General features: G+C 46.2%; 1 protein-coding gene across 1 annotated transcript in view; it reads left to right on the plus strand.

Moving 5' to 3' along the window:
- The window catches only part of SART3 (spliceosome associated factor 3, U4/U6 recycling protein), a 61,935-nt gene that overhangs the window by 33,685 nt on the left and 9,955 nt on the right, over positions 1–18,295 (plus strand). The window contains exons 12-17 of the mRNA XM_082243754.1: positions 7,272–7,381; positions 8,198–8,310; positions 8,404–8,480; positions 8,593–8,761; positions 12,503–12,948; positions 14,760–14,912. Of these exons, the coding sequence (XP_082099880.1) occupies positions 7,272–7,381; positions 8,198–8,310; positions 8,404–8,480; positions 8,593–8,761; positions 12,503–12,948; positions 14,760–14,912 (1,068 nt within the window). The remainder of the gene's footprint in view (positions 1–7,271; positions 7,382–8,197; positions 8,311–8,403; positions 8,481–8,592; positions 8,762–12,502; positions 12,949–14,759; positions 14,913–18,295) is intronic.

Genomic DNA, 18,295 nt, shown 5'->3' on the forward strand with positions numbered 1-18,295 from the left:
TTAAGCAGACGCTACGTTTGCAGGACGAGGTGTGTCCCCCAGCTGCCTTGGCGGCTTATGGGACGCAGAGAAAACGCAGGACGCCGCAGGTTTTTCCCTGCAATGCTGATTTTCAGCGCGCTGTTAAGGACCAATGGCGCGATTTGCGCAAGCCTTTTGCGGTACCAAGTAAATTTAAGCTGCGTTATCCTTTCTCGCCTGCCACTGATGAACGGTGGTGTGTGCCTCCGCCAGTGGATCATGCTATTGCGGTTTTGAACAAAGCCACTGCGATCCCTGCAGAGGGATCCCCTGTTTTCCGTGATGCCACGGATAGGAGACTGGAGTCTCTTGCCCGTCATACTTATTCTGTTACGGGTTCTATGCTTAAGGCTCTGTTTGCTTCTCTCATGGCGGCCCAGGCGATCGCAAGTTGGACGCAGATGCTTAGGCGCGTCCTAGTGGCCGATTTGGCCTCGGCGGCGACCCTGGATATGGTGGATCAGATCCACCAGGGTGTCATGTATCTGTGTGATGCGGACCTGGACCTGATTCCGTTGGCCGCGCGTGTGCACAGCGTGGCGGTGTTGTCTCGCCGCCTGGTTTGGTTGAAATGTTGGTCGGTGGACCAATCTTCACGTAAAACCTTAGCCAATCTGCCTTATGATGGGTCTCGCCTTTTTGGGGAGTCCCTGGATGTGTTGATTAAGGGGATTACCGGGGGTAAGAGCACTCTCTTGCCCCATTTCCCCAAGGCTAAGGGGGCTTCTGGGAAGAAGCATGCTCATTTTCGGCCCCCTCAGGGGTCCTTTCGTGCCTTTCGGCCGCACTACAAGGGCAAACCGTTCAAGGGCCAGGGCTCTCAGAAGAAACCCTGGTCTGGGAAACAGAAGTCCGGCCAATCCGGACCTGCGGCCCATAACAGTTCGGCCTGAAGGGGCGCCCTCACCCAGTTTTGGGGTGGGGGGACGCTTGCTCGGTTTTCTTCAGCCCTGGTTGGCCCGTGTGCGGGACAGATGGGTTCTGGAAATCGTTCGATCTGGTTACAAGATCGAGTTTCTCTCTCGGCCAGAGAGCAGATTTTTTCCCTCAAATCTACAACTGTCTCCAGAACGCCTGCGGGATCTGCACCTGGCGGTGCGGGACCTGAGGGCTCAGGGAGTGGTGGTTCCGGTGCCTCATCGGGACAGATTTCGGGGGTTTTATTCCAATCTGTTCACCGTGCCCAGAAAGGAGGGCAAGGTTCGTCCTATTCTGGACTTGAAAGCTCTGAACCGCTCTGTGCGGGTTCGCAAGTTCCGCATGGAATCCCTGCGCTCGGTGGTGGCTGCCCTGGTTCCGGGGGAATTCATGGCCTCCATCGATTTGAAGGATGCGTATCTTCACATCCCCATATTCGAGGGTCATCAGAGATACCTTCGATTTGCCATTGCGGGGGATCACTACCAGTTCGTGGCGTTGCCCTTTGGGCTCGCCTCGGCTCCGCGGGTCTTCACCAAGGTGCTTGCACCGGTTCTGGCATTATTGAGAGCCCAGGGCATTTCTGTCCTGGGGTATCTGGACGACATTCTGATTCGGTCTGCGACCAGTCAGGGTCTGGAGAAGGACCTGTCTGTCACGATGCAAACTCTGCAGGAGTTCGGTTGGACGATAAATGTTCCAAAGTCGACACTGAGTCCGTCGGTTCGTCTTCCCTATCTGGGAATGATACTGGACTCGGTGCAGGCGAAGGTCTTCCTGCCGGAAGACAAACTCAGGACTCTTCAGGAGGAAGTCAGGTCCCTCAGGGACGTTCCGAACTCGTCTCTGCGGACGTGTATGAGATGTCTGGGATTGATGGTCTCGGCTTTCGAGGCGATTCCTTTCGCGCAGTTTCACACGCGGGGTCTCCAGGCGGAGATCTTGTCCAAGTGGGACGGGCGACCTCAATCTCTGGATCTTCAGATCTCGTTGAGTCATCGCACCAGGGAAAACCTTCTGTGGTGGCTCCAGTCCCCGTTGGTGTCCGGGGGCAAGTCGTTTCGTCCGATCTCGTGGACGATAATCACCACGGATGCCAGCCTGTCGGGCTGGGGTGGTGTTCTGGGCGTTCTGTCCGCCCAGGGGACCTGGTCGGAGGGGGAGTCTTCCCTCCCGATCAACATTCTGGAATTGCGTGCGATAAGGCTCTGTCTTCATCGCTGGACGGACCGGCTGCAGGGCTGCCCGGTTCGGGTGCAGACGGACAATGCCACGGCGGTGGCCTACATCAACCACCAAGGGGGCACCAGGAGTGCCCGAGCGGCTCGAGAAGTGGCCGACATTCTGTCTTGGGCCGAGACTCATGTCCCGGCGATAACGGCGGTTCACATTCCGGGAGTGGAGAACTGGCAGGCGGACTATCTGAGTCGCCAGACCCTGGATCAGGGGGAATGGTCTCTCCACCCGGCTGTCTTCCAGATGTTGTGCGCGAAGTGGGGTCTTCCAGATGTGGACCTGTTCGCGTCTCGCCTCAACTACAAGGTGAAGAGGTTCGTGGCATGGACGCGCGACCCTCGGGCAGACGCGTCGGACGCGTTAGTGGCCCCGTGGCATCAGTACAGGCTGATGTACGCGTTTCCACCGATTCAGTTGCTGTCCCGGTTCCTTCGCAGGTTACACTCGGAACGCAGCACGGTGATTCTTGTGGCACCGGACTGGCCTCGCCGGTCCTGGTACGCAGACCTCGTGAATCTGGCGGTCGACGCCCCCTGGCGTCTGCCTCTTCGGGAAGATCTACTGTCTCAAGGACCGATTTACCATCCTGCTTTACAGTCGCTGGCTTTGACGGCCTGGCTGTTGAGACCGAGGTCCTGAAGGAGAAGGGTCTCTCTCCAGAGGTTGTTCATACCTTGATCAACGCGAGGAAGTCTTCCTCGGGAAAGGTTTATTACCGTACTTGGAAGGCCTATTTTGCCTGGTGTGAGTCCAGGGGGTTTTCACCCCGCACGTACTCGGTTTCCCGTGTGCTGTCTTTCCTTCAGACGGGTGTCGATCAGCGTTTGGCGCTGGCTACGATAAAGGGTCAGGTGTCTGCGCTGGCCGTTCTGTTTCAACGTCCCGTGGCTTCCAACTCCTTGGTTGGCACTTTTATTCAGGGTGTGCGGCATCTGGTTCCTCCTAGGAGGGATCCTTTGCCCCCTTGGGACTTGAATCTAGTTCTATCTGTGTTACAACGTGCTCCTTTTGAACAGATCAGGGAGATCTCGTTGTCTATGTTGTCCAAAAAGGTCGCCTTTTTGGTGGCGATCACTTCGGCTCGCAGAGTGTCGGAACTGGCGGCTTTGTCCTGCGAGTCTCCGTACCTGGTTGTTCATTTGGATAAGGTGGTCTTGCGACCTAATCCTTCTTTTCTGCCGAAACGAGTTTCGGAATTCCATCTTAACGAGGATATTGTTTTGCCTTCGTTGTGCACGAAGCCTAAACATCCAAAGGAGGTGAGACTACATTCTCTGGATGTTGTTCGGGCGATTAGGGTTTACCTTAAATCGACTGAGTCTTTTCGAAAGACGGACTCCTTGTTTGTTCTTCCAGAGGGTCCTCGGAAGGGCATGGCGGCTTCCGCCTCTACCATTGCCAAATGGATCAGGCAGACCATTGAACAGGCCTATGCCTTGCAGGGGAAGGTTCCCCCTGTGCCTGTGAAGGCGCACTCTACTAGATCTCTGAGTACGTCTTGGGCCTGTCGTCATGGGGCTTTTGTAGCCCAGGTGTGTAAGGCGGCGACTTGGTCGACCGTACACACTTTCACAAAATTCTACACAGTAGATGTTCAGGCATCGGCGGATGCTTCCTTTGGCCGCAAGGTTCTTAGTGCGGCTGTTCCCTAGGGTCCCTTGTTGGGGACTCCTGGCTGTTGGGATAAGTTTTGTATCCCCTGGTTTTTTGTCTTTTCCTGGGTTGTTGCTCCTGTTGAGCACTTATTTTTGCTGTTGCCCAGCTGGTTTCCTTCCTTTGGTAAGGTTCCTTTCTTTGATGTGGAGACTGCGTTGCCTTTCGGCGCGGATGCGTTTCCCACCCCTCATGTTTGCACTGCTTTGGGACGTCCCCATATGTGACGAATATGAAGAGGCGGCGACTGTCGGAGGACGTAAGAGAAAACGGAATTTTTGTAAAATCTTACCTGTAAAATTCCTTTCTCTGAGTCCTCCGACAGTCGCCGCCCCCGCCCCTCTTTTGGGGTTTGAATGTATACTCTACTGCTATTCCACTAAAACTGAGATATGGTTGCAGGAAGTAGGAGGGTATTGACTGAGGGGACCACCCCTTGAGGGTGGGATATGTTAAAGCTTTATTGTTAACATATTCTGTTGCCTAGCTACTCCTTCGGAGCAAAGTCTAATACCCCATATGTGACGAATATGAAGAGGCGGCGACTGTCGGAGGACTCAGAGAAAGGAATTTTACAGGTAAGATTTTACAAAAATTCCGTTATTCGGACTCATCCCCCCGCCCCCCTTCCTTCCCCGTTTATAATACACAGATCAGCGCTGCAGCCATTGGCTGCAGCAGGACAGTTGGACAGAAGCCAGTCTGTTGAACAGACAGCGCTTTTCACATACCAAATGTTGGCCGGTTCCTGCTGAACTAGCCTATATTCAGTACGCATGTATCTGGCTTTAGAGCCATTTAGGCTCGACTTCAAGACCACATGCTGAGAAAATCAGCCTACTGCTGCTCTTGGAGCAAGAATGTGAAATATTTGTATGTTAACTGCATTAGAAAGTTATGACGGCAGTCTGGCTCTGCTGTCTCAGGGTTGTGTTTAATCTCAAGACTAGATGGAATAAAATGCATATCCTTTAGAAAGTAAAATAGCACCCATATGCAGTATATATGCCAACTGTAGCTGTTTTCCTGAAGATAAATGTATGTGAAAATCCATTTCATTTTTTGGTTACAAAGTTTTTCAGTGTTTACATGGAATAAAGCGTGGATTTGTATTTATTAAGGGCCATAATAGAGTAAATATGAAATATTGCATAAGAATATCAAAAGCCTTGCTTTTTTATGATTTCTCTCAGCCTCTTAAAGCGGAGTTCCACCCTGGGAATACTTTTTTTTAATAAAAATACCCCCGGGACAGTCAGGGCTAGTACATTCCACGATGGCTAGCCTCTGATCTGTCCCGGGTTGCACTTACCTTTTAGGACAAATACTTACCTTGAAAAAGTATTGTCCAGCGCTGCCATCTCAGGTGTGGGCAGCTTGAAGCATGCCCAGAAGCTGTTTAGAAGGGAATGACGCGCGCGCCCCGGAACTGACGTCGGGGCCTGTGCAGGCGCAATGATTCCTGGGAACGATGACGTTCAGCTCCCAGGAATCATTGCAAAGCCAGGAAATGACGAATCGCCGTGGCCGCCGAGGGGAGGAAGAAGGAAGTAAGGTAAGTATATTTTCTTCTATACGAGGTAAGTAAAAAAAAAAAATGCGATTATCCATTTGTTTTTCAGGTGACCCCGGAGCGAGAAGATGGAGGTAAGTATCATTTTAGGGTGGAACTCCACTTTAACTAATTTCTGTGTTAAGAAAAAAGGCTTTGTTTACAGAGCTTAGATCTTAAGCTTAAATTTATATACACAAGTCCAGCCATAGACAGTTCGACTCTCAGCCAGTTCAGCAGAAATGCTAAAGCCGCTAGCAATAATCACTGTCTTCTCCTGGTTGGGATGGCTCCCCCCACCCCGCCGGGAGAAGACCGTGTCTCGGCAGGAGAGATTCCCCTATCAGCACTGTCTACACTATTATATGCTTAGATACCCCATAATGTTTTGGAAATCCTTTGTCCTAAATGTTTTTCTAAAATATTAGTTTAAAAATATATAAACTAAAAAAACAAAAAAAAAGACCCCAAGCGATTGGTTACCTTTTAGGGCTCGTTTATACCATACAAGCATGAAAACTCATGGGTATACCATGCAGATTTCACTTGCAGAGACGTGAGTTTACATCCGCTTTCATGCACCATTGAGGGGGTGTTTATAAGTATATTGACGTCAGTTTTCATGCCCGTGAGTTAGGTGTCCTGTTCACACCACAGTGTTGATGTCATGTCAGTTTTTTCCATGCAGATTTCTGTACAGAAAAAAATCCACACATGATCCCAGTGTTGTGGTGTGAACAGGGAACATAGAGTACCGTTTTTTTGTACCCTTGCAGAACGTGTGCAGAAAAACTGATGTCTCTGCACATGGTGTGAACGAGGCCTTTAACCACTTTAAGACTGGAAGGATTTGCCCCCTTAATGACCAGGCCATATTTTGCGATTCGGCACTGCGTTACTTTAACGGTCGTGCGACGCTGTACCTGAATAAAATTGATATCCTTTTTTTTTGTTTTTTCCACAAATAGAGCTTTCTTTTGGTGGTATTTGATTGCCTGTGCGATTTTGTATTTTTTGCGCTATACAAAAAAAGCGACAATTTTGGAAAAAAAACAATATTTTTCACATTCTGCTATAGAACATTCCCAAAAATAAAATTTAAAAATCAAAATGTTTTAACATTTTAGGCCAATTTGTTTTCTGCTACATATTTTTGGTGAAAAAAATCGCAATAAACTTTTTTTTGATTGGTTTGCGCAAAAGTTATTGCGTCTACTAACTACGGGAAAGATTCGTAATTTTTCATTTTTAAATTTTATTTTTTTTTTACTAGTAATGGCAGCGATTTGCAATTTTTTGCGGGACTGCGACATTGCGGCAGACAGATCAGACCCCTAACTGACATTTTTGACACTTTTGGGGGGACCAGTGACATTACTACAGTAGTCAGTGCTAAAAATATGCACTGTTACTGTAATAATGCCATTGGCAGGGAAGGGGTTAACCCTGTGTGTGATCCAGGGCTTAAATGTGAGCCCTAGGGGAGTGATTCTAACTGTGGGGGGGGGGGCGTGGCTTCTGAAATGACCATAGAGACATGTGATCCTATATAGAAGGATCACATGGGCTCTATGATCATTGCAGGGAGAAGATCGGTCAGCTGTGTTCTTCTCTCTCAGCGGGGAACGATCGCAGGTGTCAGACGGCAATCGGAGCCGCCTGCCCGCTTCATCGGCTTCCCCGCTGACGAGCTGGCCCCCTAGCCTCCTGCTCGCGATGAACTATAACTGTGGCGGGCGTAAAGCGGTTAAAGTACATAATTTTACTTTTTTCATGGAATGCTTTTATAAGACGAATTCTTGAGTAAGACAGTAAAGTCTAAGTTAAAACTTACCTTTCTGGCTTTCAAATTCTATATTTAAACACTTCTTCTCTCTGTTACTCTATTAAGGCTGGGCACTGCAACAACATGCAGAAAGCCAGAGAGCTGTGGGATAACATCATGACCAAAGGAAATTCAAAATTTGCCAATATGTGGTTGGAGTACTACAATCTAGAGAGGTAAGCATTAATGATCTGCAAAGGATTAGCATTTATTTATATTTTAGTTAGTGGATTCGCGGTATGTCCTAATCCTGCAGCCTCTTGGGTTATGTTATGTGGAGATCCCAGGAGGCTGCAGGAGCAGGGACATATCATTCTTGCTTAGGCGAGAATAGCTGCTGGGGAAAGGGCCAGAGGAAATAAAAAAAAAAAAAAAAAACCATGTACACAAAGGGGAGTGAAGGTCTGCTTTAAGTCACTATACTTATTTATATAACATGAATTTAAATTGATCTCCGTTTTTTTTTTTTTTTTTTACCTGTCCACAGTGCAGCACAGCTGCTGCTTCTGCTGTAGTAGTAATAGGAGACCAGAGTTTCAAGGAAAATAATGTTCATTCCTGAAGAAAAGCAGCCTGTCATGGGTCCCAGTGCCTCCATTGATGGTGTCCTTCTTTTTTTTTTTTTTTTTTTTTTACTTATTTTGTGCATGCAAAGATTGATGGGAGATTTTGCAGTGGCTGTGCAGTACTGTCACTGAGGGCTATGTAGTATGGATCTTGCAGGAGTATAGAGAGGTGAATATAAAACTTTGGGGGGGGGGGTGTTGGGTGTAGGCCTAAAGGTTGATTATTCAAAAAGGTTGTATTTTTCTTTGCATTTAGAAGACAAAACTTTTGTGGTAGTCGTAATTTTCGAGTATCATATTTTTTTTTTTTTTTTTTTACCCATTTTTCAAAAATCCCTAATAGTTCCTGCATGTGCAAGCTAAAGTTCTGTAGCATCTAGAACACAATGCATATTGGAATTCTTTATAAACTAACTGTTTTTACAGAGCTCATGGTGATATTCAGCACTGCAGGAAAGCCTTGCATAGGGCTGTCATGTGCACTTCAGACTATCCTGAACATGTGTGTGAGGTTCTTCTTACTCTGGAGAGAATAGAAGGTGGGTTGTGTTTCTATGGCAAACATATAAAAAAGATATTATGCTTCTCATTTATTGTGGAACATTAAAGTTTGTTTTCGTCCACCATTGTAGGGACATTGGAGGACTGGGATACAGCTGTTCAGAAAACGGAAATTAGACTTTCACGAGTCAGTGAGCAGCGTGCAAAGGTCAAGTCATTCTGGAAGATGTCACTATGTTTACTTTATCATTTACTGTCGTGTACCAATGATTTTTTTTTTAAATCTAACTCAATGAGGTCTCCTTCCTCAATCTCCACAGGCTGCCGAAAAGGAAGCGGTACTAGCCAGGCAAGAAGAGGAGAAAGCAGAACATAGGAAAAGATCACGAGCAGAGAAAAAAACAAAGAAGGTTAAAAAGGCAAAACCAGGAGATAAACGCAGAGCTGAGGAGGAGGATGAAGAGGATGAAGAATGGGGGGAGGAGGCAGGTGAGTCTTATCCCTGTAGTGCCTGAATAAGTGGTCACTTTTTAACCAATAAGCACCATCTAGTTACTGACACAAAATATTACTATGTGATCAGGTTCTGCAGTTATAATTATTCACTCTTACACTACCAAATTACAGACCTACTAGTCCATATACAATATATAATGTTTTCTTTCAAGTAGGATTCGTATCTATTTTTGAAGTAAAAAAATCATGTTGCCATCATCCTGCCCATATATAATCATGTTAACCTTGCTTCTACACAGTACAGATGGTTTCCTATTGACAAGCCTAACTCTCTGTGCCTTTGGTTTGTGGAAAATGGAGCTTTCTCCTGATGAATTCATACAAACCTCCTAAAAGGATCACTGCCCTTTTGGCTAAGCGCATAGCCTATACAACCATGTTATTTTTCACTGCCCAGTAATAATCTGAAAACAGCCGTAAAAGCTTCTGATTCCCTAAATTCTGGTGTGCTCTGACTTGGCTGGTGTGTGTGTGTGTGTGTGTGTGTATGTGTATGTATATGTATATAAATATATATATATATATATATATATATATATATATATCATACATATACACAGTATCTCACAAAAGTGAGTACACTCCTCACATTTTTGTAAATATTTTATTTGATCTTTTCATGTGACAACACTGAAGAAATGACACTTTGCTACAATGTAAAGTAGTGAGTGTACAGCTTGTATAACAGTGTAAATTTGCTGTCCCCTCAAAATAACTCAACACACAGCCATTAATGTCTAAACCACTGGCAACAAAGGTGAGTACACCCCTAAGTGAAAATGTCCAAATTGGGCCCAAAGTGTCAATATTTTGTGTGGCCACCATTATTTTACAGCACTGCCTTAACCCTGTTGGGCATGGAGTTCATCATCAGAGCTTCACAGGCTGCCACCGGAGTCTTCTTCCACTCCTCCATGACGACATCATGGAGCGGGTGGATGTTACAGACTTTGCGCTCCTCCACCTTCTGTTTGAAGATCCCCCACATGCTCAATAGGGTTTAGGTCTGGAGACATGCTTGGCCAGTCCATCACCTTTTCCCTCAGCTTCTTTAGCAAGGCAGTGGTCATTTTGGAGGTGTGTTTGGGGTCGTTCTAATGTTTGAATACTGCCCTGCCGCCCAGTCTCTGAAGGGAGGGGATCATGCTCTGCTTCAGTAAGTCACAGTAAATGTTGGCAATCATGGTCCCTCAATGAACTGTAGCTCGCAATTGCCGGCAGCACTCGTGCAGCCCCAGAGCATGACACTCCCACCGCCCTGCTTGACTGTAGGCAAGACACACTTGTCTTTGTACTCCTCACCTGGTTGCCGCCACACACGCTTGACACCATCTGAAACAAGTTTATCTTGATCTCATCTGACCACATGACATGGTTCCAGTAATCCATGTCCTTACTCTGCTTGTCTTTAGCAAACTTGTTTGCGGATTTTTTGTGCATCATCTTTAGAAGAGGCTTCCTTCTGGAATGACAGCCATGCAGACCAATTTGATGCAGTGTGCAGCGTATGGCAGTGGTTCTCAACTCCGGTCCCCGGGACCCACCAACAGGCCAGGTTTGCAAGATAACTAAATTACATCACAGGTGATCTCATTTGCTGCTCAGTGATTGCAGTATTCTAGTCTGCATCCCCCAAGGTAATACTTAAAATCTGGCCTGTTAGTGGGTCCCGAGGACCGGAATTGAGAACCACTGGCGTATGGTCTAATCACGGACAAGCTGACCCCCCACCCCTTCAACCTCTGCAGCAATGGTTGTAGCACTCATATGTTCATTTCCAATAGATAACCTCTGGATATGACGCTGAGCAATGTGCACTCAGCTTCATTGGTTGACCATGGCGAGGCCTGTTCTGAGTGGAACCTGTCCTGTTAAACCGCTGTATGGTTGAGGCCACTGTGCTGCAGCTCAGTTTCAGGGTCTTGGCAATCTTCTTATAGCCTAGACCATCTTTATGTAGAGCAACAATTTTTTCAGATCCTCAGGAAGTTCTTTGCACTGAGGTGCCATGTTGAACTTCCAGTGACCAGTATGAGAGAGTGAGAGCGATAACACAAAATTTAACATACCTGCTTCCCATTCACACCTGAGAACCACTTTAACCACTTAAGCCCCGGAAGATTTTACCCCCTTCCTGACCAGGGTCTATTTTGCGATTCGGCACTGCGTGACTTTAACGGACAATTGCGCGGTCGTGCGACGCTGTACCCAAATGAAATTGACGTATTTTTTTTTTCCACAAACAGAGCTTTCTTTTGGTGGTATTTGATCACCTGTGCTTTTTTTTTTTTTTTTTTGATCATGCGCTATAAACAAAAAAAGAGCGACAACTTTGCAAAAATAACAATATTTTTCACATTTTTTTTTTATATGAAATTCCCCCAAAAAAATGTAAAAATCAAAATGTTTTAACATTTTAGGCCAATTTGTTTTCTGCTACATATGTTTGGTAAAAAAAATCGCAAAAAGCGTATTTTGATTGGTTTGCGCAAAAGTTATTGCGTTTACTAACTAAGGGAAAGATTTTTGTCATTTTTATTGTGTTTTTTTTTTTTTTTTTTTTTTTTTTTTTTTTTAACGAGTAATGGCGGTGATCTGCGTTTTTTTTTTTTTTTGTTTTTTGCGGGACTGCGACATTGTGGCGGACAGATCGGACCCTTGACTGACATTTTTGACACTTTTGAGGGTACCAGTGACATTACTACAGTAATCAGTGCTATACATATGCACTGTTACTGACACTGGCAGGGAAGGGGTTAACTTTATTGGAGAAGGAAGGGTTAAGTGTGTCACTAGGGGCGTGCTTCTAACTGTGATTGGATGTGGCTTTTCATGTAACAGCAGAGATCTACGGTCCTACATAGCAGGACCGTATGATCTCTTGTGTTACACAAGGGAGATTGACAGGTGGCTTTGTTTAAATTAGGCGCCTGCCTTTCTCCCGGTGTAACCGACGATCGCGAGTGAGCGGCGGACATCGGGTCCGCCGCTCACGCGCGCGGGGGGGTCCGTGAGCGAGCGGGAGCGCGCCTCCGGCGGCACGCGCTCGCTCCCTAGAGCCTCACAGGCTAGCGACCTAGTACTACGTCACTTTGCCTGTGAGGGGCTGACTGCCGACGTAGATAGACGTTAGGCAGTCGGCAAGTGGTTAACCCTAACAAGTCACATGACACCGGGGAGTGAAAATGGCTAATGACTTTTGTTGCCAGTGGTTTAGACATTAATGGCTGTGTGCTGAGTTATTTTGAGTGGACATTAAATGTACACTGTTATACAAGCTGTACACTCACTACTTTACATTGTAGCAAAGAGTCATTTCGTCAGTGTTGTCACAAGAAAAGATATAATATTTGCAAAAATGTGAGGGGTGTACTCACTTTTTGTGAGATTATGTAGGTTACATATTGTATATGTTTATACATATACACACACAACTTCTGGTACTTCACTGGTTAATGAGCCTGTCCATTATAGCTGGTGGCAGAGTGAGGTTCTCAACCTGGAAGCCTCTAAAGGAGTTTGAGATATTCTATCTCAGCCTGCACATAACTTGACTTTACATTAAGGATGCAGAAAGCTACACTATTTTGAAGTGTTATTTATTTTGAAGTATTATTTGCACTGACCATTAAAAACAGGATTAACGGTATGGTGGATAATTTCCTTTATTTAGTAGATCGTGTCTGGACAGTTTTTTGCATTTATACTTTGCAGCAGAGCAGCCCAGGAAGAAACACAAAGGAGAAGAAAAGCTGGAAGACAATGAGAAAGATGAGATGGAGACTGAAATTGGACTGTTTGGCAGGAGTACCTCTTCTAAGGCTCAAACTTCTGCCAGGCCCAAGCCCTCTACCACAAAGGAGCCTCCAAAGACTCTGCATGATACACACAAGGACAACATAACTGTGTTTGTCAGCAATCTGTCCTTTTCTATGTCTGATCCAGAACTGCAGCTTAGGAAGGTCTTCTCTGGTTGTGGGGAGATCACTGAGGTCAGAGTTGTCTATAACAACAAAGGCACCTTCCGTGGATATTGTTATGTGGAGTTTACAGATGAAAAAAGTGCTTTGGATGCACTGAAAATGGATCGGCAGGAGATCAATGGGAGGCCGATGTTTGTCTCCCCTTGTGTGGACAAGAACAAGAAGCCAGACTTTAAGGTTTGTATGTGATGTGTACTCGATCTGTACTTGACCTATACTTGATCTGTTGAAACTTTATACATTATTCTAAGGCCACTCTACATTTAATGAGTTTAAAAGGTGGATTTGACTACATTATGGTGGATACCAGCTTTGCCTAAAAAGTTTTGCTGGTGGGGAAGTGATTCACCACTTGAGGGTAGGGCTTTACTAATTTTCTAATATTCTTAGTGTATGTTTTTTACCCCTTATGGGTTTTGTTTGTGAATATCTCACCAGTCCTTAAGTGCTGCTATATTTCTCAATGAACAATTAAGAAAAATAGTATTATTGTACTTGTCATAAAATCCGTTCCTTAGAATTCAGAAAAATGGAAAGTGTACCCCTTTAAGACTACAATTCTTTCCAACCCAGACCTTGCCAGTAGTCGCAAGCAGTCCAAAGAGGAGAGATGGCAAGGGAGCTTTGCCCCTTAAAATGACTCAGGGAAAACTTTTTTTACAGTAAGTACCTAGTAAAAATCCTGTTTTGTTCATTGTCCATTGAGGGGCACTGCTTGATAGTGTTAAGCAACATGGGGACATCTAAAAGCAGTCCAAATAGAGCAGTGGGTACACCCAAACAACACAAGTGAACCAGCCTAGAAGAAAAACAATACAAGGGAAAAACAAAGGCAATAAACTGCAGTTTGCAGAACCTTTTCAAAGAAACTGGCGTCAGGAGGCAGATGCAGCCTTGCAGATCTGAGTCACAGAGGCCTGATGAAGCGAAAAGGTCTTTATAGGAAAAGGAGGCACTTTGTCACAACTCACAGGCCACTAAACCTGTCAAATCCTGTTTAAGAAATTGTGGAACTGGAAGAAGAAGCAGTGGCCAAGAGAAAAATCATGGTAGCCCTCAATGAATCCAAACAAAATAATTTTTTGGTATTACCCAACGCTGGATGCAAAGAAGGTAACACAAAATTATCCTTAAGATGAAAAGGAAATAAAGGAGGTCATTGAGCTCAAAATAGCCTTTACTTTTGTACTAATAGGGCTCCTTACAAGACAATGCTGGGAAGTCCTCAGTAGCCAAAGTGATGGCCAAAATCATAGTCACCTTGTTGGATTATGTTAAAGAAATGTCTGAAATAGGTTCAAATTGAGATTTTTGTAACACAAGAAAGACTAGGTTTAAATCTCAGCGTTGGCGTATGGGACGAATAGAGGGACCAACAGGTGTGCAATAAATGTACAAATTATTGGATTGGTAGCAGGAAGTTGTTGGGAAAAAAAAAACAGGGCAAACACATGACCCCTGATGATGCTAAGGGATAAACATTGTTTTACCCCAACTGAAAGAAAGAGAGTACGCAACCCACCGAAAAGACCCACAAAGAAGCTCCCAAAGTCTCAAATCATCCACGTTTGTGGATAAATCTTGTGGGAGGTAGATTTTTGAGTTTTAAGCATGGTGAGGGTAGCAAATTCCACAATACTAACCGATTGGCTAACTGATAAAAAAGGTCATAGTACCACACATTTCAGAGCAAAGAGACTAACAGGAATGCCCTTGCTTTTGATTCGGTGAAATACAGGCGGTAGTGGCTAAATGGAGGGAAGACCTATATCGGGGCACATTGATTCCATGGTGTCACCAAGGTGCCATTGGATCCTGTTCTCTGGAGAAAAGTCTGTCCAGCTTTTTGTTGAATTGAGATGTTCGCAGATCCACCTCTGCCATCCTCCAATGCAGGCATACAGTATATGTTGCAAATCCTGCCTTTAACAGAATAGAAAACTCTCATTAGGTACACCATAATTTTGTTAACTACATATTTCACTTAGGTGTTCAAGTATAGTGCCTCTTTGGAGAAACACAAGTTGTTTGTTTCTGGGTTACCATTTTCCTGCACCAAGGAAGAAGTGGAAGAAGTCTTTAAAGAACATGGCACTATCAAAGGGATCCGCTTAGTGACCAATCGCTCCGGGAAGCCAAAGGTAATATTTTAATGTGTGTGTGTGTGCATGTGCATGTGCATGTGTGGGTGTATATTTAAAATTGGGCAGAAAGTGGTTAAATTTTTGTTAAAATTGAAACATGTAAATTAGTCTCTGAGGACAATTCACTAAGCAATATTTTACCGCATCTGAGTATGCGGTAAAATAACGCACAGCGTTTTTTTTAAAAAAAAAAACATATTCTCAAAAACTCTCTTTTTAAAACTTCCCATGCGTAAGAATTCTGAATTAAACTTTAAATACCGCATGAAAACACGCAGTAAGTTATCGTAAGTATCTTAAAAATAGAGAGGGGCTGAACACCACCACCCTGTTTGGTTTGCAGCATCTGTAGCATGCACAGAGCAGCAAAACTGATGTTTCTAAAGAGGAAAAAGAAAAGTCAAATCCCATTTATTGATTTTGAGATTGATTTTTTAAAAAAGTACAGCGTGGGGTCCCCCCCCCAAATCCATAGCAGACCCTTAGCCAAGCATGCATGCTTTGGGACGGGAGGCCCCCCAAAGCAAAGGGCCTCATCACCACAATCTGGTTGTTGTGGGGGTATGCGGGCAGGGGGCTTATCGGAATCTGGAAGCCCCCAGGTCCCGCCACCACCCCCTTATGTGAACAAGTATTACTCCTGTCTTCTTTTTTACACTCTTTTTGGTGAATGGGTAGGGTACCCTACCTATTCACCAAAAAAGTGTAAAAGTAAAGACAGGAGGCAGTTTTTTGACAATCCCTTCATTAAAAAATAAATGTCCCTCGATGTAGAATTATTGTCAATCATAACGCCTGCCGCAACACCAACACAGAAAAAGAAATGAACATTAAAAAAAGTACTTCATGAGCTGAGTGGGTTATGCTGCCACCTGCAGGAGTAGTCTAGGCAGTACGTTCGTACAAAGCTTTTAACATATACACGCCCACGGGGCTGTCCCTCCAGGCGTAACCCCCACAGCCATAGCCCAGCACATCAGTTTGTTTCTGCCTAGAGAAGGAGTAGGACCTAGGTTTCCTGCTGGGACTCCGGTCTCGGTTTTTTTATTCTTTTCAGAATATTTTCTTTTATTTCTCTTTGGTCACTTGCTAGCTAGGAATTAGGGAAGAATTTTCCTGGTGATCTACAAGCAAGGATGCCGACTGGGGCTTCACACTGGATAATGTAGATCCTTATGGTCCCCCCAGTTTGGCCTATGAGCGTAAGCAGGTTATAGTCCCGACCTAGGCCTAGCCACGACAGTGCCCCTTTTCCGGATGGGGACGAGCCTGTGAGCGGATGCTAGTACCGCTGGGCTGGCAGCACCACACTTCCAGTGGGAGGCAGTTTGCCCTGAGCGGAGCCCACCCGGTCCATGGTATGGTGAGTAAATGTGCCCCCCTTTGCCCCTGCTGGCCTTGGGGGGATGTGGGCCCTCTCCTGGGAATAATGGGATTTATGCCTCTCAAAAGATCCACCTGGCCTGCCCGGTCTGTGTGTCCTACCCTCCCCCCTTTCCTGTCCCTGCGGTGGCTGTGCGTCTGGAGCGCCTGGCGCCCTGGGGGGGGGGGGGGTAGGGGGGGACATTGTACCTTGGGCTTGCTGGTACCTGTTGTAGTTCCTGAGGCCTCCATGTGTCGGTCCCTGGCCGCATGGCTCTCCGTGGGCGCCACCATCTTAAGTGTGGGCAATGTGATTTTTTTTTTTTTTTTTTTCCCACCCATAGACTTGTATGGGGCAGCTATTTTCCATGAGCTTCCTATTGATCTGTATGGGCAACCATTTTTGTGTAGCTCTTGTGCTATGCTGAGCAGCGTGACCTTTCTTTAGACGTCATCACTTCCTGTGCATTTGTTTCCTGCTGCTGGCCGAGGTCACTACCTGTCTTTCTCTCCATGCTGCTGGAACGATCAGGACCCTGCAAACCGCTGTGATCGGTGGTGGGTGCTGCGATCGGCGCTCTTAAAGCGACAGTACTCCGGTTTTTGCAAATTGCAATATGGAGTCCCAAACTGAGAAATCCTCCTCAGACCCACTCTGTGTGACTCCCAGATAGTCCGGATCGCAGTCACTGGCCGCGATTTCAGCAGCTCTGGAAAGCCTGGCGACTAAAGCTGATTTAGTCATGAAAAAGATTGATAGCAGAAAACGGCTGCTGCCTCCTCCATCTATGGAGGTGTCTTCTGATTCAGAGGCTGAAGAGGTTGCCCCGGATGCTCCCCTACCCGAGGGGTCGCTGTCCTCACAGTCAGATGGTGAAGAGGATCTGTCTTCAGCTGCAGAGCAGGAACCCGCTTTAGTGGAAGCCCTGATTATTTAATTACGGGATACCTTAAAATTGGCTGATGAGCCCACGCCGGCAGGGATGCGGGTGGCTTTTGGCTCCCAGAAGTCTCCAAAAGCTGACAGGGTTTTCCCTTGTTCCGACACTTTTCACGATATTGTGAATGACCAATGGCGGCGCGTTAAGCATGTATTAGTGGTGCCAAAACCCTTTAAATGCCGGTACCCTTTTGCTGAAAAGGTCTCCAACCGTTGGACGGTGCCATCTAGAGTGGACCATCCTGTTGCCAGAGTAAACAAATCTACCCTTGTGTCTGTATAAGATTCCCTTGTCTTTACGGATCCGGTGGACAGGCGGGTGGAATTCCTTTCCTGCCATCTGCACGTGCTGGCGAGTTCCATTCTGAAACTGGTTTTTGTGTCTGTGTTAGTCTCACAGACGGTCACGGAATAGATTAGGGGTGTGCGGGAGTCTTTGGACCCCAAGATTGTTCCGCTGGAACTGTTGGACCTGGCGATCCAGGCTCTGGTGTTCCTATGTGATGTGTCTAAGAATGTGGCTCCCCTGGCGGCCAGGGTTTCGGCCGTGGGCATTGTTTTAAGGTGCATGGTTTGGCTGAAGAGCTGGTGGGCTGACCAAGCTTCTAAGAAAGCCCTAGCTGATCTCCCCTTTCTGGGAGAGCGTTTGGCAACTCATTGGATGAGTTGATCAGGGGCCTGACTGGTGGGAAGAGTACTCTTCTTCCTCAATCCTCCAAGGGTAAGACAAACCCGTACTAAGCGGGGTCCCTCCTTTTCTGCTCTGTTTTATTCGTGCCTCCGGGGTAAAGAAAAAGGTAAGCTGTTCAGAGATTCTGGAGGGGCTAAAAAGCATTGGGGCAAGCCCAAGGCCGGTCAGTACTGTGCTGCTGACAAGTCTTCTTCAGCATGAAGGGGCTCCCTCATCTGTCTTGGGTAGGGGGATATCTGCGCTTCTTTCAGGAACCCTAGACTTCCTTCATTCAGGACGTTTGGGTTCGCAAATTGATTTGCTCCGGGTACAAGATCGACTTCTGGTCCCGGCCAGGGGACAGGTTTTTTCAGTCAAATCTTCACTTGTCTCCAGAGAGTTTGAAGG

This window comes from Pelophylax lessonae (assembly GCF_965119305.1).
Source record: "Pelophylax lessonae genome assembly, chromosome: 1".
Classification (NCBI taxonomy): Eukaryota; Metazoa; Chordata; class Amphibia; order Anura; family Ranidae; genus Pelophylax; species Pelophylax lessonae.